This window comes from Mustela erminea, chromosome 2 (assembly GCF_009829155.1).
Source record: "Mustela erminea isolate mMusErm1 chromosome 2, mMusErm1.Pri, whole genome shotgun sequence".
Lineage (NCBI taxonomy): Eukaryota > Metazoa > Chordata > Mammalia > Carnivora > Mustelidae > Mustela > Mustela erminea.
Window position 1 is genome coordinate 93,608,191 of NC_045615.1, and position 26,016 is coordinate 93,634,206.

The 26,016-nt window shown below is 45.9% G+C and overlaps 1 protein-coding gene across 1 annotated transcript in view; it reads right to left on the reverse strand.

Moving 5' to 3' along the window:
* Positions 1–1,058: 1,058 nt before the first annotated feature.
* SETD7 (SET domain containing 7, histone lysine methyltransferase) overlaps positions 1,059–26,016 on the reverse strand; it is a 47,309-nt gene continuing 22,351 nt past the window's right edge. Inside the window, exons 4-8 of the mRNA XM_032333455.1 lie at positions 22,141–22,330; positions 17,710–17,791; positions 14,870–14,987; positions 11,186–11,343; positions 1,059–6,825 (exon numbers count right to left, since the gene is read on the reverse strand). Coding sequence (XP_032189346.1) covers positions 6,645–6,825; positions 11,186–11,343; positions 14,870–14,987; positions 17,710–17,791; positions 22,141–22,330 — 729 coding nt within the window. The 3' untranslated portion in view covers positions 1,059–6,644. The remainder of the gene's footprint in view (positions 6,826–11,185; positions 11,344–14,869; positions 14,988–17,709; positions 17,792–22,140; positions 22,331–26,016) is intronic.

Below are 26,016 nucleotides of genomic sequence, written 5' to 3' on the forward strand. Positions count from 1 at the left end.
CCGTTTCTTCTGCAAGGAGGAAGAATACTAATATTATGGGTCAGTGGGTGAAACTCTGTCTTAAAGATCCAGACACAATGTGTCCCTGTCTGAGTGAGGAAGCTGACCAGGGTGAGTCTGGATTTAGTTCTCTTATCTGCTTCCCTTTCCTTCCTTGGGTGGAAGGAAGTATGAGCAAATCAAAGACTGCTCAACAGAGGGAGGGAAGATAAAGCCGGAGGTCTCACAGCCCACTTCGGTTTGATGCCTAACTGCGTCTCCCTTAGTAATGCCCCACTTACCAGAAACCACTGTTTTGGGTCCCTGGGCACAAGGGACCGCTGATACAAAGCACTATTTTTATGTGTGCGTCATTGGCTTTTGTCCTTTAGGAGTGTCATAGTAGTGAGTTTGGGAATGTGAGCTGTGATTTGGGGAGGAACAAGGGATTCCTGGTTTCCTGAGCTCCAAGCTGTCCTAAGAAGGCCCAAGTCTACCACATCTAATAAAATTCCTATTATTTTCCTTAAACCGTGCACTGAAGAGTCCCGTCCTTCAGCTATTTCCCGATCATTTCATCTATATTTAATGCCCTTAATATTAATGTAATTAACTAGACTTTGGGTTGATGTTGAGGATTCTTCTGGATTCGTAGGTGTATGTGAAGTCAGGCTAAATAAATAAACCTCCTAGCCATTCCACACCCCTCCTCTCTTCTTGTGCTTTGAAAACGGTAAATGGCTGATAACATTTTAAAACAACTCAAAATGTAAAGTTGGCTTAGTAATTTAAACATGTAGGAAGGCATGTCATAATGGGGTTCCTAGGTGGTTAAGTGCCCGTCTTAGGCTCAGGTCATGATCTCAGGGTTCTGGGATGGAGCCCCAAGTCAGGTTCCCCTCTCAGCCAGGAGTCTGCTTCTCCTCCTACCTCCTCCCACCCCCGCTCTTGCTCCCTGTCTCTCTCAAATAAATAAATAAATAAATAAATCTTTAAAAAAAATATTAAAAAAAAGAAAAAGAAAAAGAAGAAAGTTACTATCTTTCTGCCCTCAGTGACCAAAGGAAGACAATGAGAGATGATTGTATATTTTGTTTAATACTTGCATTGTTTCTATAGCGCAATTATAGCAATCTTTAAATTTACTTTTCATTACAAATATTTGTCAAGTTTTGTTTCAGAAACATTTTTCCTACTCTCTTGCACATGCACCCAGACACACTACAAAAAAACTCATTCATAACACAGTAAGGGCAAACATTATTCATGTAAACATCTTTCATTAATTTCCCATAATTTAAAAAAATCATAGAATTATAGATATTTGAATAAGGCTCATAGATTTAGTTCAAATTCCACAAAGACCAATCTTTTGTTAACTGTGATGGGGTTAACTTTTGCTCTCAATAAATGATGAAAGCATACCCCTAGGTTCCAATCCTTAAACATACCTCACAACCTAATGAACTCGTTTTAGGATAAAAAGAGAACATAGAAAACCCAGGAGGAAAACTTTTGAAGGAGGGAGCTCAGACCATGAACCTAACTTCTTCCATGATAAGCGGGCATCACACATCCCTGTGGTTTCCCAACATAAGAATCAAGGTTAATTACAGTAACCCAAAATATAACCAAGTCGCTATGATAAGATACATTGGCATGTGTGTACATATTGCTAGTAGACACAGTGAAAATTTTGTCATATTTATCATTTCGTATATCCAGGACCAAAGCAGAGGGGGAAAAAACCCACAAAAACAACCCACTCAAGTTGAATACCATTATAAAGGAGTGTTCTAGTAACGTAAGAGTCAGGAGAGTTGGGAGGTATGTCCCAGAGATGTGATTGGTCTTGATATTAAAACGACTTCTAACAACAGTGTGTAAAGTCACAGACAGAGGAAGCAAGGATTTGCGTTATCCGAGGACGTCTCTCTCTGGATGGAAGTTTGGTGCTTGGGTGCATAGTCTCCCAGAGCCGAGACAGGAAATGGACTGTGCTGAGAAATGGGCCCCTTGCCAGCTGCCCCCTCCTCCTTCCTCTCTGTGAGGTGGAGGCCAGGAGGCGGGGATGGCTGGCAAAACGGTGAAGTTCCACCCTGGGGCTGGAACCCCAACTCCACTGAGGGCAGCCTCCCTGACACGTGTGACTAGGCAGTAAGGGTGGCGGTTGATGGTGGCCAGAAAACCCAGCTCTGAGGTTCACGTGGCCATATCTGGCTTCGGATTCTGCTGCCCTGCAAAGAAATTGTGCTCTGGATAACTGCACCAGTGTCTCTAATGCCTCTAATTCACTCACAGGCCCTCAGAGGCCAGGAGTGACGTCACTTAAAGGTAGACACACCTCCATGAGCACCTAACTTACACCAGGAAGCGGCTGAGGCACTGGGGAAGCCTACGAGCTCTCTCCATGTCAGACGCAACCACACAGGGAAGTTGCCGTGAGTCAGAGTTATTTGTAGGCTTTTGATTTTTTAAAAATCAAAATTGATCTGCATTGTATCTCGATAGACTCAGAGGATTCTCACCAAAAATTTTGTAATTTGTTTAAATAGCACTGGAATAATTCGACTTCATTTAAATATATTCATTCTACCATGAAAATATTTCATACAAACATCTATTTACATACAAACACATTAAAATTTGTGAAAAGGGTTTCTTTCCACCCCTGTGGTTGTATGGCTTGAAATAGTTTCATTGCTTTGAATATGTATGCACACATTTGGCAAAATAAAACTATCACAATTTAGTATTTCTTTTTTTTTTAAATAAAAAAGTGACACCAAGGCTCCAAATTCCTGAAGGGAAAGAGCAAAGAAAAAAAAACAAGGTACCTCAAGTAGATGTAAATTTAAAGTATTTTGTGAACCTTTGATCTGCGGCAAATAAACATTACACCTATCAGTCTTGCAACATAGTTTTGCTTGTTTTTCTAAAAGAAAAGATGTCTGGATTCTAAATCACTACTCTTAAGACAGAAACTTGAGGCAACGGTTTTTAAAACAAGGCGAAACAGAAAACTCTACCTTCTTGGAAGATCTTAAATGCACTTTGCAGTGAGTGATTTAAAATTTTATATATTAAAGGAAAGTTTCTAAAGTGCCACATACTGTCTCACTGAGAAGGCAACCCTTGAATTCACTGTTCACAGTTAGTGCCATCTTAATGGTTACAATTAAACGTTGTCAATGGTGACACTTGCCTCCACGTCAGCCTCTCCAGGCTGTCCAGGCTGTGCGATAAGGAAATCCTTTTTCAAGTGGGAAAAACCCCTGGGAGGCAAATACATTTAACGATATGCCCCAGACAGGTTCAAAGAGGTCTCGAAAAGCGAATTTCCTTCTTCGTTTCTCAGGAAGACCAGGGATGAAGCAGGATAAAACAAGAATAGGTACTACGGAACTCAAGTCTTCCCTGCCTGTTGCCTCTTCATCTCCTCTTTGCTTTGGGTCAGAAATTCAGTCCTCACAGCGATTCTGTCCGGCCGTCCAAATGTCCACGTGGGGACATACTCCTCCAGATTAGTTCCTATTCCTAACTCTAACACAAGAGAATATTTTGTCACAGAGAAGCTGCTAAGGAAAGACCTAGTCATGCAGGGGTGGGGAGGAGACAGCTCTGAGTGAACCTCCTCGAGACCATGGCGTCACGCGCAGGGGCCAGGCGTGTTTTGGGAGAGCACGAGGTTACTTCTTTATTCCCCACCACATGGAATCTTCCGCAGTTCTGCTGTGATCACCGCGCCCATAAAACTGCCAGATTCGGCTGCTTCCTGACGCGTTTCCTTCCACGGTGGATGTAAAGATTCGGTAGAGAAATAAAACCAGGAGAAACCCTTCCTTCCTCACCAGTAAATTCCTTATGGAACCTCACCCTACCGCGACTTCTTCACCTACCTGCGGAACACAGTGAATGGCAAGGCCCCCTCAGGATTCTACACTGTGACAGTCTTCCATTTGGGAGTGGGGGAGGGGCGGGGGGTAGCAGGAGCCACAGAGCCGGGCAGAGACAAGGAGTGAAGGCACAGAGGTACACACCGAGGGCCTAGCAGGAGAGAAGAGACACTCAAAATGGGGAGGGAGAGGATGGAAAAGAGCAAGAGATCGGCGGGACAGGGACATCCAGGCATTCCCACAGACGAGAGACAGGATGGGAAGAGCTGGAACAGGAGAGAGAAGGCCCAGAAGAGGCAGGAAGAGAGGAGGGAGGGAGACAGACAGACGGGCTCAGCGTGGGTGTGGTGTTTCCTCTGATTTGTCTGAAGGTCACAGACACACTGCTGGGTTTTAAACCCAGTGCTGTCATTCAATACCTAATTTGAAAAATGGATTCGATGGTTAGTTACTACTTAGGACTCTTCAATCCCTTACATCAAAAGAAAGAAACGAAAAAAGAAAGATTCCATTTGAGTGGGGAATAATCCGAGTAACCCATGAGGACAGAAATCACACCCGTCCTGCAGCCTCAACAAGAATGGTTATCACCACCAGGAATGAAATCCTTCAAAGCGAAACTGTGTTGGAAGTGTGGCCGGCTCCACCCTGACCTTGCTCGGGGACCTGGCTCCAACACCCAAATGCCCGGGGCTACTTCAAGCCATCTTTCTCCTGAAGACAGTCGCTCACTTTGGGACGCATTTGAATTAAAGCACCCATCAGAATACAAGTCCCGAGACTGCCCATCGGTCACAGTTTGCAGAACGGTCTCTTTCTACAGAATAGAAGCAATCCTATCCTTGGGCATTATCATCTAAAAACCCTACCTGTGTTCCCCTTGCGGGAGATCCTTCTGGCAGCCCTGACAACTTCTCACGTGGGGAACATCGGCTTACCCCCACCCCACCCCCCGGAGACCACTGCTGGCTAGCCGTACACCTTGCACTGGCCACGTGCACTGGCACCACCAGGGGAGGAGGGAAGCTCCGGGAAGCCGGGCCCTGCAGAGGACGGAAGGGCCCCTTCTGTCACGGTCTTCAAGGGCTGAATCCCGTGCTCAGGGGCCGCCTGAATGGAGAACTGTGAGCAGCCCTGGGTCAAGCACTTTTGTGGAATTCTTTCTAAGAGCAATGCGTACCGGCCAAGAAACAACAAAAACTTCCTTCCTGCCCGTTTCTTTACTCTTCTCACTGCCAGCCAGTGACTTCTGCTCAGCCAGAGCTCCCAATCGGCTGTGGCTTGGAAGCTTTTCGCTTTCAAGCCCAGACTGGCTCAGGCAACAGGTGCCGCCAGGGCAGCGGCCGCTCTCCACCATTTCCGGCAGCCTTGTTGAGGCCTCCGAAGACGACACAGCTAACGCCTGGGGGTGAGGGCACTAACGAAAGCCCCAAACTCGCAGAATTCACTCAGAGCCATCCCAGGTCCATTATACACCTAACCAGCTAAACTAAAAAACAGGGGTTCTCGCCTTAATTCTGCAGTAGTGATTACACGTGGCTTGCAAAATGGCTGAAATGCTATTGATATCGTTGCTTTGAAACTATACAGGTGTTACTCTTAATTCACAATGCTTTGAAGCAGGTAAGTGCTTTGAAAATACAACAATGAAGAGTTGTAGCATTAAGGTTTGATTTGCACCTAGTGATCGGTATGTCTCTCCTAACAGTAGCAATTGAAAAAAAAAAAACCTCAGCTTTAGAATTCCACGTTAGAATTCTAGGTGGTTGTTTGACTTCTGAATTCAATGCACTGCGCCACAAGCCAGACTGCTCTATGTTATGTACATTTAATGTGTACCCGAGGAGAAGAAATTACTAGCACTATTGAAGAGATTGCAAAATTGCCACAGTTACTGCTTAGAAATACTAATTTCCCTCTCTCCTTTCTTAAAGTATATATTACAACTCTCCCATAACTTAATGCGAATGAAGTAAATTCATTTCTTCTCACATCTTAAAGCAAAGGTATCTTTGTTTACATGCGAGAGTAATAGTTCTAGAATAATACCCTGGCCCTATGAGCCAGTTCTTTATATTAGGATGTGATAATGAAACAATGATATAGAAAGAACCAGAGAGACCTACGCACTGGCACTGACACGAAATCCATTTGGAAGTTTTTTCTCTTGTAAAAGATATCTAAGATAGAGAATGGGACTGACGGGTGAAATGACTCAAAAAAGTGGGATTCTGTTCGCTAGGGGGGAAAAAAAAACCCAAAGCCATTCTATTGCAAGATACAGATCAAAGGTTAAAAGGCAAATTATACTACATTTAGAGAATAAAAATGTAGTAATTCTCTATCCTCCCTACGGCCCGTATGCAAGTGCGAACACACACACTTTATGTTGGCCATAGGAAAAAACCTCATGGAAAAACCACAGACTACGAATGACTGAAAAGCCCCCTTTCCCTTTTCCAGTCTAATCATTTGGCATCTCTGAATGTGGTCCAGATTTAGGCTTGAACCACCCAAGAGCGTCATGCTGTCTGTGTCAAGTGTGCGACAATACCTCTCAGTAGGACGTTGTTGCAAGGCTAGCTAATTTTAAATCTGGTATGAGTAATACAGTCAAACCTAGTTAGTATGCGAGAAAGTCGTTGCTAACGCGGAGTGAGAGGATGTGATGTCACAGCATGAGCAGTCCCTGGTTGTCCCGTTGTCGGAAAACGTAGTGCATAGATCCAAGTTTCTATTCCAGGTCTCGGAAGCTCAGGGCTGAGCCTTTCACTTCTGCTGGGCGGCCTGGAAGGCCTTCAGCTCCACCTGGTACCACTCCGGGGCTTCAGGCCCGCTCTTCCCCGGGGGGCTGTGGTCATAGCCGTAGGCCACAGTGAGCTCCTCCTCGGCCTCCACGGCTCGGAGCGTGCGGATGCATTTGATGGGCCCGAAACGGGGGTGGACAAACCTGGACATCAAGATGCACACGGTTATTCCTGGGGCGGATCGGGAGCTTAGAAGCAAAGCCTGCGGGGGGGTTGCGGGGTGGTGAGGGGGCAGGAATCGCCCAGGAGCTCTCCCCTGGCCACCCCGGGGTAGGTTCGCAAGCGTGGCCAGCAGCAGCTTCACCTTCCTGCTGCTAGACATGCTATGCTGCTAGACCTGCTGACTCGGTGTCTGCATTTTAACAACTCCCCCAGGTGATTCACACGCACATTCAAGTTTAAAAAGCACGGCTCCATCTTCCTCTTTGAGCATATCTGGCACTCTATTTATAAACCAACAACATGGGCAACAACAAAAAACCTGGACTTAACGAGAAATTGGATGTAGCCTGGCCAGGAGGCGTTTCGGTCTCCCTGGCCGGTGGTGGCCTCAGGTTACTGGCAGCGCCTTGTGGACAAGGCTTCACTTGGGCACTGTGCGAGTTGTAAGGAAGGGCCCCGTGGGCTTTCCTGTGGCAAAAAACTGGATTCCACCCTGTACAGACAGAGGAAGTATTATTTTCTAGCACCAAAGTAGATGAAGACTTCTTTCCAGGAGCGAAGCCTAGACCTCTCTGCCAACCTGCTTTCTAACTATTTCCCCATGAAGCATCTTGTGAAGGGAGCGTCTTGGAACCCGAGGCAGGGGTAACACTCTCGACTGTGTTCCTATGCCAGAGGCTCCCAATCTGGTTCACCCCTCCAGCCCCTTTAGGAGACGAGGACACAGGTAAGGAATAGATTTAGCTCACCTAACAGCTTCTGAAACCCAGAAGGGAAATAACGTAAGTCATGGCCAGAAAAGAAATTCACTTTATCTTTATATGCATCTGGTCAAATCAGTCTCTTTCATTTATAGTCACATTTTGAGCAAAGGATATTGAGACGCCACAGGAAGAAGCTTCCAGGCCCTAGGTGAGATCGGCACACAGGGCGTGACAGGAAGTACCTGGCTGGTTCCCTCTATGGGTGGTGGGGAAAGAGTGCGCCTGTGGTTTAGGAACACCTATGTGGAAGACGAAGCTCACCCCCCCACTCCAAGGGGCCTCCATGTCCACCCCCCTTGGGTGTCATCTTTCCTGGAAAGCACACTTGACCTGGGGTCAGAGACCTTGGCCTGAGTCCCGGTTCCGCACATTATTCCTGCCCCCTCTCAGAAAGGCCACTTCTGTATCTCTGACTCTCACCTTCCTCATCTACAGATTCACTAATACTAGCAATCCTAATGGTGTAAGAGTTGTCAGGGTGACAAAACAAGGTTCCCTATACAAAGCACCTCACGGGGCCGGGCACAAAGTGAGCTGCTGCCAGTGATGGGGTGAGCACGTCTGTGTGTGTGTGTGTGTGTGCACTGGTGCAGAATTCTCATACTGTGCTCCATCACAGACACCCCTGCACCAGGGATCTGGGAAATCCTTATTAAAACTTGGGGCACCCAGGTGGCTCAGTTGGTTGGGCATCTGGCTCTTGGTTTTGGCTCATATCATGAGATCTTGGGGGCCTGGGATCGCACCCCATATGGGGCTCCCCACACAGCGGAGGGACTGCTTGTTTCTCCCTCTTTCCCAGCTCGTGCTCTCTCTTTCCAATAAATAAATATATCTTTAAAAAAATAATACAATCATGGGGTGCCTGGGTGGCTCAGTGGGTTAAGCCTCTGCCTTTGGCTCAGGTCATGATCCCAGGGTCCTGGGATCCAGCCCCACATCAGGCTCTCTGCTCAGCAGGGAGCCTGCTTCCCTTCCTCTCTCTCTCTCTCTCTCTGCCTACTTGGGATCTCTATCAAATAAACAAACTCTTCAAAAAAATAATAATAAAATCAAAACTCTGTCTCTAAATTAAAATATTGCATCAAAAAATAATATCCTTGCAGCGGAGCTCCAGCTAAACTTCTTGCGCACTGACAGAATTCCCTGAGAAGCCCAAGACTTCTGGTATAATCCTCTTTTACTTTCATTTTTCCGCTTACTATCATTTTCAGAGGGTAGAAAAAGGACAGACTGAAAAGAAGGCCCTCCATTTCAGGTGCCGATTCTCCCAGGTGGCACGGAGGCACAGTGCTTAGGGACACTTAGTCGCTGTGGCTGGGAGCTCCGCGGTTCCGGTCTGTGATGGGGGGCAGGGAGGACAGGACCAGAGGCTGCCCCGCGGAGATCCTGGGAGGCCTGAGTGAGAGAACTCAGGAGAAGCCATTAGTCGGACACAGGCCTAAAGGTCCCAGTGCATGCCAGCAGCACGAAGAGGGGTCAAAGCAAACCTCTGCCCTCCAGTGCTTTGGACCCTTGTGACATATCACCGCTATGGATGATGAGGGCAGTAGTGCGTGTCTGCTTGTCCATTGGATTTTGTAGCAGACTACTGCTCATACCGGGATATTGTTTTGCCGATGTTAAAGTGTGCAGAATGATACCAATAATTCAAGAAGCAAATGAATGTCATGGATCAGTACCTGATTTTTATATTTTGCTTTTCAGGGAGTCTTCTCACTACCCCATATAACCAATTGTTTGCACTGGGCTGGAAGGAAATAACCCCGAGGAACCTGGGGACCTGATTTTGAACAACTGATTCCCTCCCTTGCTCCCATGCATCCTTCTTTTTGGTGAGAAAAACCATATCCTTGCAGCAAAATCACAGAACTCGTTTGTTTTAAAAGAGTAGTTTTTAAGTAGCCTGTGTTACTGTTAGTTACCACCGCTTTAAAAGACCATTGGGAAGCTGTGTGCAAGCCTGGAACGATGCTTTGGCCTAATTCACACTGGGCACAAAAGCCTTGGATTTAATCACAGTGTCAGTTTCATTTCACATGACACATGTCCTTTGCCATCTCTACCTGCCCTTTCAACAGAAGTCGGAGCTGCAGTACTCGGTGCTGGCTGCCAAGGAGAGCAAGGCACTGCCAGGACCATTTCCAAGCCATCTCAGGGATGCGAGGAGGGACATTCAAGTCCTGGCAATTTTCCTACAGATTAAATGCACATGATCAGATCCCGCTCCTGTTAACAAGCAAGAGACGGTTGGGGGTGGGGGGACTGTGAGCTTATAACTGAGCAGAAAAGGTGGCAACACAGCCACCTGGCTCCCAGGGGGAATAGGCATTTTCTGGCCAAGCTAAGGGGATCAGTGACAATGGTCCAAGGAGTGCCAACTGTACTCTTCAAGGAATAGTCAGGGATGCTTGACTTTGGAAGGAGAACATTCAGGGGGCATAGGAAAGCTCCTGAAATATTTGTAGGGCTACAATGTCGAAGAGAGACTGGGATAGTGCATAGGGAGATATTTAGGGCAAAGGGCTGGATGTCACAGGGAAACCCATTTGGGCTTCCTAAAAAGAACATTTTAATCATCAGAGCCTGAGAGCTAATTTCATAATATCTATGTCAGTCTGTCCAGATAGCTGCCTTCGTGGATAACAGCAACCTCCCCATCAGTGGAGGTCTACAAGAAGAGGTCAGCGAGCCACTGGAAGGGGAGGTTCAAATTCTGAGAGGTAGGACTATTTGACTTTTTAAAAGTCTTCGAAAGACAGCTTTGTTGAGATGCAACTCAACAAATGTATACCCTAAAATTCACCCACCTGAAGCATACAATTCAGGGGGTTTCGGTGGACAACCATCACATTATCTAATTTTAGTACACTGAGCTACCCTCAAAAGAAACCCCATGCTCAATAGCCATCAGCTCCATTTCCCTCCACTACTCCACCCCCAGCCCAGGACAACCACTGATGAGTATTCTGTCTCTAAGAATTTTGCTGTAAGAGGCAAGTCATCTCACTAGACTCACCCACTATGCGGTCTTATGTGACTGGCTTCTCGCACTTAGCACAGTGCAAGGCCCATCCACACTGTAACATGCCTCAGTATTTTTTTCCTCTTTATTGTCAAGTCATGGGGACTCTGATTTAATCAGTCTTTTCCAACACCAAGAACTTGTGCTCTAGGCTTAGCATTTTCTTTTCTTCCTTCCTTTCACAAACATCAAAAAGTTCCTGAGTCTCCACAGTGCAGAATAATTTTAATGTTTCTAATCTTTCAAATAACACTATCTTTAATTTTCCAGAGTGAGACCATCTAAGGACAAAAAAGCATCCACGAACAGCAGCCAGGAAGTGTGGTTTGCAGAGCATTTCTACCCCTCCAAGCGCTTTGCCATCTCAGAGCCTACCAAGGCCAGGGAAGAGGTTGTTTAAATTCTGAGTGTCAAGTCCTAACCTCGAGGCCTCTGGGGGAGGAGCCTCAGAAACCCGGAGGGAGTGGCCTTCTCCGTGACACGCCCCCACCCGGTTGCAGGGCCCCTTTAGATGGGGTCCGGACCCACCCTGGCACTCGCTGTCATACTCACATATCATAGATGCAGTTTGGAGTGAAGGAGTGATTGGCCTTGTGTCCCAAGGAGGCACAGTACTTGGACACGTGGTTGTAGGGCTCAGGCACATCAATGACCGTTTCTTCGTCCAGGGAGAGGGTATTCCCATTAAGGGCCCAGTCTCTGCTGTCCACCTGCAGGAAACAAGAAAGCGAACGTTAGAGAGGGCCTTTCTCCCCCAATCTCAGAGCACATCAGCAACATTCACTCACTCCCCCTTACGTTGCGCGGTGTGAGCACTATATGCATGAGAAGAACCCAAGGCACCCCTCCCCATCGACGGTGCAAGAACCGTCTGCGGGCAGCTCAACTTACTCCCTACTTACCTTTCCTCCTCTTAGGTGAAAAAAGGACCTAAAAAGTTCCTGACAAAGACACGCAAAAATATAACCAGATGTCCCTAAGCGGTTTTTTTCTTCACTGCAGGCTACGACCTGTTACCTCTAAAACCCTCCAGCACCAAACTCAAGTTTTTACACATCCAGTTGTTTCTTCAATAGCCCAAACAAAGTGGAGTTTTAGCCACTTTGTTGGGACTCTTGCTGGGACACGTGACCCCATGTCTGCTAGCAGATTAGACCCAGCCCAGGGCCACAAAGCCCCTAGACTGTCTCATCCTTCAGAGCTCTGTGGCCCTGAGACTCCTCACCCTACGTCACCTAGACATGTCAGCCCCCTCTCCAGGCTCTTTCCTGGGAGTCCTTTGCCCCCCTCCTGCTCCAGACAGTGGCCCCTGGGCCACAAGCTGCTGGACCATCTCAGGCTGGGAGAGCCTCCCCTCTCTCACCTCCCTGTCCAAGCCCGGCCCTGTGTCAGGGAAGCCTGCTGTGTGTGACTGCCTCCTGTGGTGGGATCTGGGCTCTGACCAATCCCCAGGTCTCTGGAAGCCCTACTGTGAAGAAGACGAGGCAAAAGAAGCACACAAGGAAGAACATCATTTGGAACCGGAACCATGAGGAATGCAAAACTGTGCTTCAAGCAGAGTCCCTCACCTTTGTGACAAGTGGGGGATCCATGGGGACAGTGTCCCCCACTCCCAGTGTGTGCTCTCATCTACAATAGCACTCACTCTCTGCAGGCACCAACAGATTCCCTTCTTCAAACCACTGCCCCACTCCAGCCCATACCCCATCTGCTGATGTCAGCACAGCAGGGTTTTTTTTTGGAGCAAATAGGATTATGTTAAACATTTTTAAAAATATTATTTTAGAGAGCGCACGCGGAGCAGCAGAGGGAGAGGGACAAGCAGACCCCTGCTGAACAGGGAGCCCCACGTGGGGCTCAATCCTACAACCCTGAGATCATGACCTGAGCTGAAACCAAGAGTCGGAGGTTTAACTGACTGAGCCACCAGGAGCCCCTAGGATCACATTTTTATACAGACCTGTTGACTCTCAGAAGTGTACTGCCTCTCTTGCCCCTAAATTACAATTACGCTGTTATTTGTATCTGATTTTCATTCAATAAATACTTACTGATTGCCTCTCATATGTCAGGCACTATTTTAGGTGTAGGGGATACAGCAGTGATGAAAGTGAAAAAAATCTTCACAGATCTTAATATTCCAGCCCTGTCATATGATACTGATATATGGTACTTGGTACCATCTACTTTTTTTTTTTTTTTTTAGATTTTATTTATTTGACAGAGGTCACAAGTAGGCAGAGAAGCAGGCAGAGAGTGAGAGGGAAGCAGGCTCCCCGCTGAGCAGAGAGCCTGATGCAGGGCTCGATCCCAGAACCCTGAGATCATGACCTGAGCCAAAGGCAGAGGCTTAACCCACTGAGCCACCCAGGTACCCCGGTACCATCTACCTTATGTTGCCATTAGTTGTGTATTTTTCTTATCTCCCCAACAGAATCTAAAGATTTGTTTATTACTTTGGAGCAAAAGGGAGGAAGAGCAGAGGGCGAGGGAGGAGAATCTCCAGCAGACGCCCCACTGAGCATGGAGCCTGACGCAGGGCTGTGTCCCATGACCCTGACGACCCCGAGCTGAAACCAAGAGTCTAGCTGACTGCACTACCCCAGCGCCCCTCCCCGACAGGATCTAAATTTCTTGGAAGGCAAAGAGGGGGCCCCATTCGTGTCCATGGCACAGCATAGTGAGTCTCGCCGGGAGACAGATTCTGCTATTTGCCAGCCCGCTTGCACTCTGCTGGTTACTGTAGTTGTGACCTCGGACAAAGAGCTCACCCCGCTTCCTGGACCAGCAGCGCTGCAGACACAGAGGTCTGGCCATCACCGGGGGGTACTGTACTGTGTGTCAGACCATGGCTCAGTTTGAGGGCCTCGCCATCTTTGTACGATGGCTGTGAACGGGCAAAAACTTGATTATTTCACGGCATTTCCCCTGTAGTATTCCACAGCAGTAAGTGAAAAGGGGAAGTACACGAATGAGGGATATGAGCAATAAGTCCACGTCCCATTTGTTTAATGCAAGTGGGACCAGAAAGAGACTACAAGCCGTCTCAAGCAGTCTACTTTTTGCCCTTGAGTGGATATGTAAGGCAGTTTATTGTGACGCGAAGAAGCAAAAACAAAAATATCTCAGAATTCTGGAAAATACATCAAAGATTGTATTTTAAAAGCAAGAAGTGAGGGGCGCCTTGGTGGCTCAGTGGGTTAAGCCTCTGCCTTCGGCTCAGGTCATGATCTCAGGGTCCTAGGATCGAGCCCTGCATCGGGCTCTTTGCTCAGCGGGGAACATGCTTCCCCCTCTCTCTGCCTCTCTGCCTACTTGTGGTCTCTGCCTGTCAAATAAATAAAATCTTAAAAAAAAAAATAAAAGCAAGAGGTGATTATTCTTTAACTTTTTATTTTCGGCTTTTTGGGCAATAGAATCTTTCCTGCCTGGATACAGGTTACTGTATGACTTCTGCAAATACAGAAGTAGGGGTCCTTCTTATAAAGCCCTCTGTGCAAGATCATAAATTAATTACTGATAGAATCCAACTGGATCTCAATTTTTCAGACCCTGGGTGTAGTACAGTACAAAGCAATTGCTGTCTTCTTGATGGGCGCCATCCCACTTTCTAGAAAATAGCTGTGAAACTTAAAAGAGACCCCAGAGAGTTCCCGTGTCCCTCCTGCCGTATGAGGCTGCAGGGAGAAGAGAGCCATTCATGAACCAGGAAGTGATTTCTGACCAGACACCACATCTGCAGACACACTGATCTTGATGTCCAGCCTCCAGAACTGTGAGAAATAAATTTCTGTTGTTTACAAGCCACCCAGTGTATGGTATTTAAAAAAAAAAAAAGATTTTATTTATTTATTTGGGAGAGAGGCAGACTGCGAGAGAGACAGAGCGAGAGAGTACGCAGGGGGAGCAGCAGGCAGAGGGAGAGGGAGAAGCAGACTCCCCCTGGCCCTCTGGCAGGAAGCCTGACGTGGGTCTCGAGCCTGGGACCCTGGGATCATGACCTGAGTTGAAGGCAGGCGCTCAACCAACTGAGCCACCCAGGCACCCCAGTGTGTGCTATTTTTGCTATAGCAAAGACAACTGCTGTAGACAGTATCTCATCAATTTTACAAAAAAAGACTGTGTATTCCTTCATACTTCTCGCAAATACTAAAAGGGGCTAACAGGAAAATTAAGGGTGTTTGAAACCAAGCCCTGTAACCAATCAAGTTGATTCTCCACTTCGACCCCACTCACCTCTTGGTGTGTAATCCGGACTCCATTATAAAAAGACATAACAGTGTTAGGTCCCACCGCTACCTTTGAAAACAGTCCTTCTCCAGCACTAGAAATGAGCGATTCAGCAACATAAACCCTAAATAGAAAAAAGGGCCAAATCACCGTCCTTTTCATTTGATATGTCACTATATCAACCCCCAAAATATCAGTACCGCTAATGAATCTGAAGCATCGGTTCACAGAAATCCAGTGAGGAAGGGAGGGAGGGAGCATGAGGCGTTAAACCACAGTATTTGACACTGGAAACTGAAGAACTCGTACTCCTGTATCTTTAAGAGTGTGTTTAAAATCCTCTCTCCCATATGGGTATTATTCTACACAGCCGGCCCTTGAAAAACATGGGTGTGAGCTGCAGGCCACTTACATGCGGATTACTTACACTACTGAAAATGTCTTGTCTCGCTTCCTCATGACTTTTCTTTTTTTTTTTTTTAAGGTTTTATTTTTAAGTAATCTCTCCACCACATGGGGTTCCAACTCACAACCCCAAGATTAAGGGCTGCATGCTCTGCTGACTGAGCTGAACAGACACACCTCCCCCCTTGTGATTTTCTTAATAACATTTTCTTTTGTCTCTCTGACTTCACGGTGTGTAACATGTATCACATACAAAATACGTGTGACTCAACTGTTTATGATATCGGCAAGCCTTCCAGTCAACAGTAGGCTCTTAGTAGCTAAGTTTTTGGGGACTCCAAAGTTACACGTGCATTTTCAACTGCACAGGGGAGGGGAAGGGGTTGGTGCCCCAACCTCTGTGTTGTTCAAGGTCTTACTGTATTCAGAAAGTGCTTGATATAAGGTTTTTTTTTTTTTTTTAACTTACATTTTTAGGGACTGAGTATTTTTACCGTCTTTCTGGATAAGTAAACCATTTCCAAAGTAATTAAAGCTGTACCCAAGTTTGCCAATGCCAAACAGGAGGGAAAGACTGTTTCAATTTAGCCCCAAGACGAATCTTTCACACAAAAGTTAATAAAACATATCCAATAAGCACTTTCCAACAGAAGAGTTTATCACAGGTCTAGCAACTACAGCCCCAGACCCACATCTGGCAGCTGCGCCTTTTTGTAAATGAAGTTTCCTGGAACACAGCCACCCCTATTTAGTTAATGTTGTCTATTGCTGCTTTGGGGAGACAGAAGCAGAGCTGAGCAGTTGCAACAGAGACCCACAAAGCCTCAAATATGGGAAGTGTGGCTCTGTACAGAAGGAGTCTGCAAATCCCTGGATTCACAGGAAGACAGTGCTCATGACTACTGAACCACATTTAATAGGAGAGTACGTGTGTGCCTCGTCAACAGCTACATCAGTTCTCTGGGCGCTGGGCTGTAATCACTTTGGTGGAACTGGTCATCCCTAATTTGTGTTACATGGATTGTCTGCTTCTCCTGTGGACTACAGGGGACTGCATTATTGTTTCCGACTCTTTCCTCCTTCCCTATGGTAGAATTATACGTCCCGGTACTTTGCTGCTAGACCTTGTGGTGCTCCTTTGGAGTGGGGAGACGACGTACCCCTGCCTGGATCCCTCTGGCCTTGGCCGTAGGATCTACTTTGCTACTTGAACATGGGCAGGAGGACTACATGCCAGGACTCGGGTGGTAAGATACATGGTGAATTTTTGCCAGCTTCCTTGAGTTTCTATTCATCTCCAAGGGCAGAAGATGCCCCAGGGGGGCTGTTGCTCCTTTAGCTGGAGTCTTGGAACACAGACGTGTGAAATAGACCTGAACCCAACTTGAAATCTGGAGTCTAGCCTTGTTGAGCTGAGCCAAGAGGAGTCAAGTCGAGCCCAGTCGGAAGGAGCTGAAGCTTGGCTAATCTACAGAACCATGAGTGTAAAATAAAATGTGCGCATTCATAAACCACTGTGAGTTTTGAGGGCATCCTTATATATCCTCATCACGATGACGGTAACAAAAAGGACCGACACACAGGATGGTTGTGCTACTGTGTTTTAGGGCTAATAAGAGACCAAACCTTTCCCTTTGTAAACGGACCAGGGCTCTGTATCAAGAAAGAGGCCATTCATTCATTGTGACATTGTGGTGTGAGCCCTGTCAGTTTGACCAGGGAAGAGGCCCATTTTTCAGATGGGAACAGGACAGGAAGTGAATGGAAGTCACGCTTTGTGAGCCATGCTTATGAAGAGCGAGGCAAAGAGAGAACTAACTATCTGCTGAGGGCTCTCTTCCTCATGAACAGGCCAGTTGCTGGGGGTAAGACTCTGGGGCTGAGTACTAGGGAAAGCCACACCCACAACGGCCAGCTGGAGTTTAGAGAAGATGGAATGGAGCGGGACTTGACACTTGGGGAGTGAGCTTATGGAATCAGAAGCCCGTCATTTGTAAGCTGGAAGCTTGTTAGGTTTCTTACAGTCTTTCCTTCACTGCTGTTCTCCCTTCGTAAATCAAGAAATTGTCTAGCGTTCGAGACCCCCTGTGGCTGGGCTGAGCAAAGGAGGCATTCTAGTTCCTGCCCAGGTCAGAGGTTTAAGGAGTCTGAAATGCTCCCCTAGAGGCCAGCATGTGGCTGCAGCATCAACTGTACCAGGGCCCCAAGAAAGGGGACATCAGGCTTAGAGGGCTCTCTAGACGTAGATGTTTCCTCTGGGACTGACCCACGGCCGTTCCGTGCTTTCTGGGTGGAGAAACTCTCTCACAGGATTCCATACAAGCATAAAAACACTCTTCCTTGGACTCTATGAATATTTTCTTCTGCTCAGAGGGCTACAAAGGAGGGTTGGTTCCCACCACGAGGGTTATTTAACTTCCTGTAAACAGGTAAAAAGTTACCTCTCTGATTCATATGGATCTGGAAGAAGAGCACGGGTAGAAATGCAGGATGACGTCGATTTGTCAAAGTGGTACACCGAACCTGAAAAGCAAGTGAAAATCTCAATCTAGAGATTACCAAGTTAGGGAAGAGCTTTCAAAGCAGGAGTTAAATAACGAAAACTGTTATTCAAGTTACATCGACTAGGATAAACTCTTCAATATAAACGCATGGTCTTGAGATTTGCATTTGAGTTTATTTTTAGGTCTTAGTGAACAGCCCTCAGACTTATCTCTTAAAATCCCATTTTTGGCCTTTAAATTTTCTTTCTTCACATGGTTTACAAAGTGCTTATGCAATTAAAAATTTTTTTTTATTTTTTATATATTTATTTGACAGAGAGAGAGAGATCACAAATAGACAGAGAGGCAGGCAGAGAGAAGGGAGAAGCAGGCCCCCTACCAGGCAGAGCACCCAATGTGGGGCTCGATCCCAGGACCCTGAGATCATGACCCAAGCTGAAGGCAGAGACCCAACCCACTGAGCCACCCAGGTACCCCGCAATTAAAAAATTTTAATCAAGAACCTGCTTTGTCGGGGCGCCTGGGTGGCTCAGTGGGTTAAGCCGCTGCCTTCGGCTCAGGTCATGATCTCAGGGTCCTGGGATCGAGTCCCGCATCGGGCTCTCTGCTCAGCAGGGAGTCTGCTTCCTCCTCTCTCTCTCTCTGCCTGCCTCTCTGCCTACTTGTGATTTCTCTCTGTCAAATAAATAAATAAAATCTTTAAAAAAAAAAAGAACCTGCTTTGTCATGAAATTTTGAGATCTCTCTGGTCAGATCGGGTTGGATGATGGTTTTAGAGTTTTCTTTGGTTTTCTTCCTACTAGACACCCTTCTGTAGATTCCAATCACCCAGCCCTGGCAATTGTCCCCTTCACTAAAAATAAACATTTGCCTCCCCAGAATTAAGAACAGAACTGCTTTTGATAAGGCAAAAACAAAGTCTTCTTATTTCTATAAAGGTAGTTCAGAAGCCAATCAGTAATTTATTCCAGAAACTAAGGCACACAACTGTTCTAGAATTAACACTGGTTCTCTGCAAAGGATTAGCCTCCGAGAATCTTCCCAGAGCACAATGAAGATATCCGTGCTCTAATCCCTCCTAAGAAACACATTTTAGAACCAAAGGTTTACTGCTTTTAGGCACTAAGGCATTACAAATCATCGCATTAAGCAACTCCTCCAAGGTTACCAGGTCCTCCTTCTGGTTTTTGTTTGTTTGTTTGGTACAATCACAAAACCCAAATCAGTACCTCAAACTAGAAGTTGAAAAAGCAAGCCAGATCAGGGGCACCTGGGTGGCTCAGTGGGTTAAGCCTCTGCCTTCGTCTCAAGTCATGATCTCAGGTTCCTGGGATCGAGCCCTTCATCGGGCTCTCTGCTCAATGGGGAGCCTGCTTTTCCCTCCTCTCTCTGCTTGCTGCTGTGCCTACTTGTGATATCTCTCTCTCTGTCAAACAAATAAATAAAATCTTAAAACAAAACAAAACAGAAAAAGCAATCCAGATCAGTCAGTGTCTAGCTAGGAAACAGACCATTTGCATATCTCGAAGAGAGGATTTCACTCAGGGAATTGGTTCTTCGGAGCACAGAGGAATTGAGAAGCCAAAGGCACCAGTGAGGAACCCAGAAACTGGCAGGAGCTTGCAGCCAGGTAACCCTAAGCTGGAGGGACAAAGGTGGAGGTGGTGTGTGGGTCTGGAGAGCTGGGGTATACCTGGCTAAGGAAGCTGGGATGTTGGGGGGAACCTTCCCGGTGGCAGATGGAATCAGGAGACAGGCCCCTGCTTGGAGACCCTGCTGGACACAGAGACAGCTTCTCCCTGATGCCTTCCCTCTCTGTGCCCCTGGCCAGTGCCTCCTTGTGGCCAAACCCAGACAGAAGCCAACGCATAAGAGCCTAGGAAATGTGGCCTGCAAGGGGCAGAAGCCCCCCACCATAAAAGCAGGGCAGCAGAAGGCCGAGAAATGCATTGGGGGCCAACTGGTAACGGACCAACGCATAATCCATTAAAGGAAGTCAGCTGACAAAAGAAACAACCCACATTTTTAAATGAAACTTTTCTGTGAAATACTTGTTCTATTGTGAAGAAAATCTCTGAACTCCCCCTTTCCTTCCTTAAACTAAAGCTGTCATCACAAAGGTCCCATGTGCCAGCTATACAGAAAGCCCCACGTTAGGGATGGGGCAGAGGCAAACGGGAAAAGCATCCCCGGCTGCTTTCAAGGGGCTGATGCTGTCTTTTCCAACACACCCTGTCCCTTCCTGTTTTTCTGCCACTGGCCAATGCTCCGGGCCAATGGAGCATACCCTTTACGTTTCGTCCTCTCCTCTGTAATTTACACCACATCCTTTGACCAGAATCCATTCATTCCCTTGACCGACATTAATTCTAAGGGGCAAGCCAAGCCTTAGGACGGCACGGGTATTACCAGAGAAAGGAGTTCCTTTGTGGAGAAGGTGAAGAGATGACGCAAGAAGAAAACCCAGTGTGAGCCCACCACGACCAGTTCTCAGGAAAATAACTCTCTGAGATTATCATCCTCACTTCCCAAAATCTGTCGCTTACTCACACCAAGAGGAATGCAAAGAGAACAATAACTTCTCTTATGCTGTTGTATACTTGGTGCCAATAGCTGTGTTTTATAATGAAGAAACAGATTCCAAAGGGATACATAACTTGCCCAAGACCTTACTATGGTAAATGTTAACACTGAAACCCAAACCAGGTGACTCTCAAGTTCACGGGTTTACTGCTAAAACACGCTACCACTTCTGAAGTTTTAAAATGGGCATCACCCATTGGGACCCTCCCCTGGCCCAGAGCCCCTCACTTCTAAACACAGTAGCACTGTCTCCGTTCAGAACTCATGTGAAGAGCACAGAGAGTAGAATTTGAAGTGCGAAGATTACTGTTTCACTTAAAAAAAAAAAAAATCTTTTCATTTTGGAAGGCTTTTAAACTTATAGAGAAGTTGAAAAGATAGTACAGGGCACCCCAATACTCCTCACAGTTTCTTGTAATGATAACTCCTTAAGTTACATGGTATGTTTGTCCAAATTAAGAAACCAATATAGCTATGTTACTATTAACTAAGCTTCAGACTTTTTTCGGATTTCACCAGTTTTTCCACTAATGCCTTCTTTCCGTTCCAGGATCCTATCCAAAATCCCTCACTGCATTTAGGCTGCCTCAATTTTTAACTTCAAAAAAACAAAACCCGAGACATTTAAAACAACCAAGTTGGACCTAAGTGTAAATGCTAGATTTCCTATTTTTGGACATTCTCCTCTGGAGATTCTCCTTTGGATCACAAAGAGCTAAATATTATTTAGAACGATTAATGCATAGATTTATTCTCTTCTCTCCTTCTTTTCTCCGTATAACCTAATTTAGGATTAGACACACAGGCTTATCTTGCTTTCAAGGAATCAGACCAATTTAAACAGATTTTGTTTGTTATACTACCCAAAATACAAAATCCTGGTTTTTCTCCTTGTTTTTTTTTCTCCCAGACTTTCTACAGCAAATAATTTTATACTCAGAAAAAAAATGCTTAGTATACCATACTGTATTTCTAAAAGGAAATAGGATTTTTTTCTAATATGGATTCCACCGGACTCACTCATGTATCCATCACGTGCCCCGTGGAGATACTGGGCTCTGAAGGAGGCAGGGGATACCAATATGGATTTATCTTTCCCAATCAGAGTTCAGGCTGAATCAGTTTTACAATTTGTAACAACCCGGAGATTTACCTAATTTGATTCTTTAATATCATTAAGCTGTATTTCAGTTTTTTCTGAGATCTAACCTTTTGAAATTCACCAAATTTCTGCTATCATCTCTTTGCTTTTTCCTTGTCTCAGAATTATACAGCTATGCCTTTATCCTGACTTTTTAGCACCTGCTACTGAAACGCATGGCATCTATTTCCCCATCTCATTGTTATTTGGCTTGGCTGTGTGATCTGCTTTGTGCAGTGAAACGTAGTTGAACGTGACATGGTGTCCATTCCAAGCTAAGCTTTCAGAAGCAGCACAGGTGTCTACTCATGCACTGGCTTCCTGGGACCCACCTGGGAAAATCTTGACCCAGGTCACCAAAGTCCCTTCAGACTGGGCCCCAAAATTAAGACGTATAAGGCATAATAAGATAAGAAGCCTCAAGTCCAGCCATGTCCAGCCCAGCCCAGCCCAGCCCAGCCTAGACCAGCTATAGTACAGCTTGCCAGCCGACCTGTATGTGAGGTATTGACATGTCTGTTATGCAGCAAGGCTGATTAATACATGATTCAAGTGGTCTAGACAAAGAAATTCATTTCTCTCAAATATGCCCTAACAACCTGCTTTGGAATTAGAGCAACTCATCTGAAGCAGATCCGACTTACTTCCCGGCACCAGCTCAAAGTGAGGTCTTCCTTCTTCAGTGGACATAAGGGTAGCCAGTTTTCCCTCTATCATCTCTCCATCAATGAATTTTCCATAAAGGGCTGTCCTCTCATCAGGGTACACATAGGCTATCTTCTCTCCAGTCATCTCCCCGTCTTCATTTACTTCTCCCACAAGGCTGCCTCCATCCTGACAGGAGAAACCAAAAGCCAGAAAACATTATATGTAGTATTTATCCACAGGACATGACTTCAAGGAATTTTTCTTGCGTACTGCCATCATTGATAGTGCTAACATGACAGTTGAAGAGCTCAAAGCTCAAAGTGAGTGAGAAAAACATGATGCATACCTCCCCAGCCAGCCCTATACAAATAAACTGCTAGAAGTTACACACACAGAAGCACAGAAGCCCGATTTAGGGAGTCAGAGACCGAGCCCCACTTTTTGATCCTGACAAGTTATCAACACTCTATTTTGGTTCATTATCTAAGAAGCAAGTGCACTGTACTTGTAGTATTAGTTACAAAATATTAAAGGAGGTGTAACTATGTGTTAAGCCGCACCCAACATCATGAGGAGCTAGAGCAAGATGGTTTTACCTGCTGTTCATACCATCTCATTTCTCCGTGTGGAATTTTTGGATTTCAGGTCCATTAGGAAAATCTCTAGTTCAAATGTATCTAAGAGTTAATTTAGTGAATGTGAGTAAAGAGTGTTGTCTGCATGTCCTAGGAGATAAACAAAAGGACTGTGGTCACTGCTGTTTTGAGAATCCTACACTGTCACTTTCTATGGCATTACAAGGAAAAGGGAAAAAAAAAATCAACTAAATTTGATTCCCTCCCCCATCACCTCTTTCTTCCCACTTTCCTTTCTTTACTGCCCCCTTCTGTCTCCTTCCAGGAGAGAAGCCAGCTGTATTTTCTGCTTAACTGTCGCTTGCTTGCATTCCTAAGAGTCATTAAATACTTTAGGGCACAGGCTCTGATGTAACTGTGCATCCTGGTAAGTGCTAGGGACACAGTAGGTGACCCATAAATGCTTTTTTTTTTGTTTTTTTTTGTTTGTTTGTTTTGTTTTTTTAAATGTAAGAGGGTTTTTTTTTTAATTTTATTTATTTATTTGTCAGAAAGAGAGGAGCAAGAGCGAGCACAGGAAGACAGAGAGGCAGGCAGAGGCAGAGGGAGAAGCAGGCTCCCTGCCAAGCAAGGAGCCCGATATGGGACTCGATCCCAGGATGCTGGGATCATGACCTGAGCTGAAGGCAGCTGCTTAACCAACTGAGCCACCCAGGTGTCCCCCATAAATGCTTTTTAACTGAACTGGGATTACCAGTTCAATAATCTAATAAATAAGCTAATACACTATCAAAAAATTATTGAATCTAGGGTCCAAGCGACATTTCCTTTTTTCCTCCCCATGCAGAGGTCTTTATGGTATAACTGAAAATCTGAGACCTATGTGGGTTCAATATAACAACAGTAATGCCACGACATCTTCTAAAAGCTTGGTTATTTCTCCAACTCAAATTTCTAGAAACAGCTACTCAAAGTCAGTGGTGTAGGATGGCTTCTGAGTGATCTCAAATGCTGCTTACTGAGAGAGGGCAGGAATAAATAACACCAGGTCCATGATTTCTACAGCTCACCACAGTCTAATTGCTCTTTGGAGAAAAAGGGTCATGAATTTTAAAATGAACCACAGCACTTTCATAGAAAGAAAAACATTTGGCAGCATTTTTAACGCATAGAAAGTGCATTAGAGCTATCTAATTGCTCTCTTCCCAGAGTTAATTCTTAATAAGCCAGCATAAATGGGATGATACTTTCTGTAAGATCTGCCTTCAGGCTTTCAGTGGTGATTACTGAGCTGAAGGGTGTTAGCACACTTGTGCTCCTAACACGCCATAACTAACATAAGCCACTGTCACTCCTTATTAGTGCAGAATTCTGTCTTTCTAGGCTCTCACATTTTTTTTTCCTGAAGTACTTTAAACTTCTGGTCAGGGAGGTGGTGAATGTATTTGTCTAGTATGATAAAGCAGAGATTCTTCTTTTATTTTCAAAAGAAGGTATACGTTTTAAAAACAGATTATTCATTTTTTTGAGAGGGACAGAGATAGAGAGAGCACAAGCAGTGGGAGCTGCAGGCAGAGGGAGAAGCAGGCTCTCTGCTGAGCAGATGTGGGGCCCGATCGTGACCCTGGGATCACGACCTGAGCCGAGGGCAGACGCTTAACTGACTGAGCCACCCAAGCGACATCACTGTTCCAAGGTGAAAATTTGAAGGACATAAGCTGTCCTGAGAGTAAGCTTATAAATACTGCAGGGCCAATCATGATTTTCCCTGCCTGCTCTGACTCCAGATCACAAAAACGTCCTTGTTTGCTGTGTCGGGGAGCGTCGAGGAGGAAGCCGCTGCCTTCTGTCCTCTGCTCAGTGGCTCCTCTTCACGGGAGAAGGAATCATTCATTTGATTAGTGAACAGGCAGGGTCTGACACCCAGTGACACCCATCTCTTTATTGGGTGGGGGTTAACAGGATAAAGCCAGCTGCTCCCAGAGGTCCTGCTACATTTTCATTCACGCTGTCCTGGCAGCTGCCGGTGCCTGCAGGCTGCACCTGTCCCCCTCTCCCGCCCTGTCCTCTCCCTGGGGAAGCTCCCTCAGGCAGGCCCTACTCCCCCTGGGGAGACCTGCAACTTTCTAGAGCACTATCTGCTGCTGGTCCAACTGTTTAGTTCACGGGGGTAAAGCAGAGAAGCCCGTTTTGACTTCAGGTCCATACCCCATCTCCAATCCGCCACTGCCATTAGAATAAACCCACCTTGATCTCTGACACCGAGAGACACAGGTGTCTCGGTTGAATCTGAATCCAGGGAGAAAAGGGGGGGTGATTAGCTCCCTCACTGCCAACAGATACCATATATAAAGCAAGTGTTATTCCAAGTTAATTTTGGATGCTCCTAACTCCCTAGTGCTTCTTCCCTAAGGCAGAGTCTCCTTTTGGCCTTTAATAAGATAATCATTAACACCAAAGGCTAAAATGTAGGTGCACCATTTAGGCGTCAAGATGCAACTACATTGAGTGGAATGGATCCATTCATCTTGGTGCATCTTTGATCTCTTCGAGAGACTTTAATTGATCATCGTCGTAAGTAAGATGGCAGGTGGGAGGAGGCTCTGGTAATCCCCATTTTGCCTCTTTCCTCTATCCAGGCTCCCACAGAGGGTTCCACATTCTCTGACTTCATGATTCACTGCCATGTCAGCAGATCCCCGGTGCCAGGCAGCAAATGCTCCCCTGGCCTCCTCACAAGGCAACAAAAGTTTCGGTCTTCCTAAGCTGGTAAGTACCACCACCAGGTCCTTCTTCCTGCCTTAGAGGCAGTAACTGAAAGGACTTTGGATCTACTGCAGAGCCTACCAAGAAGATATGTCATTGCTTTGGGCATTATTTTAAACATGTTTTACAGTCTTCTTTCCTTAAGCCCTGTTCCCTAGAGTATAACCTGTTTTTTGTTTTTTTTCTTAGATTTTATTTATTTATTTGACAGACAGAGATCACAAGTAGGCAGAGAGGCAGGCAGAGAGTGAGGAGGAAGCAGGCTCCCTGCCTTGCAGAGAGCCCAATGCAGGGTTCCATCCCAGGAACCTGAGATCATGACCTGAGCTGAAGGCAGAGGCTTTAACCCACTGAGCCACCCAGGTGCTCCCCTAGAGTAGAACCTGTTTTTAAAGAACAATAATGCGTAAGGAGATTTAGCTGGGGCTGATTTTCCTATTACACATATAATAGATCATTTATTTTTTATTAACTTTTTTTAAGCATAAGAAGATAGGGTTCAGAGTAAGAAAAATGCTTTTGTATTTTGAC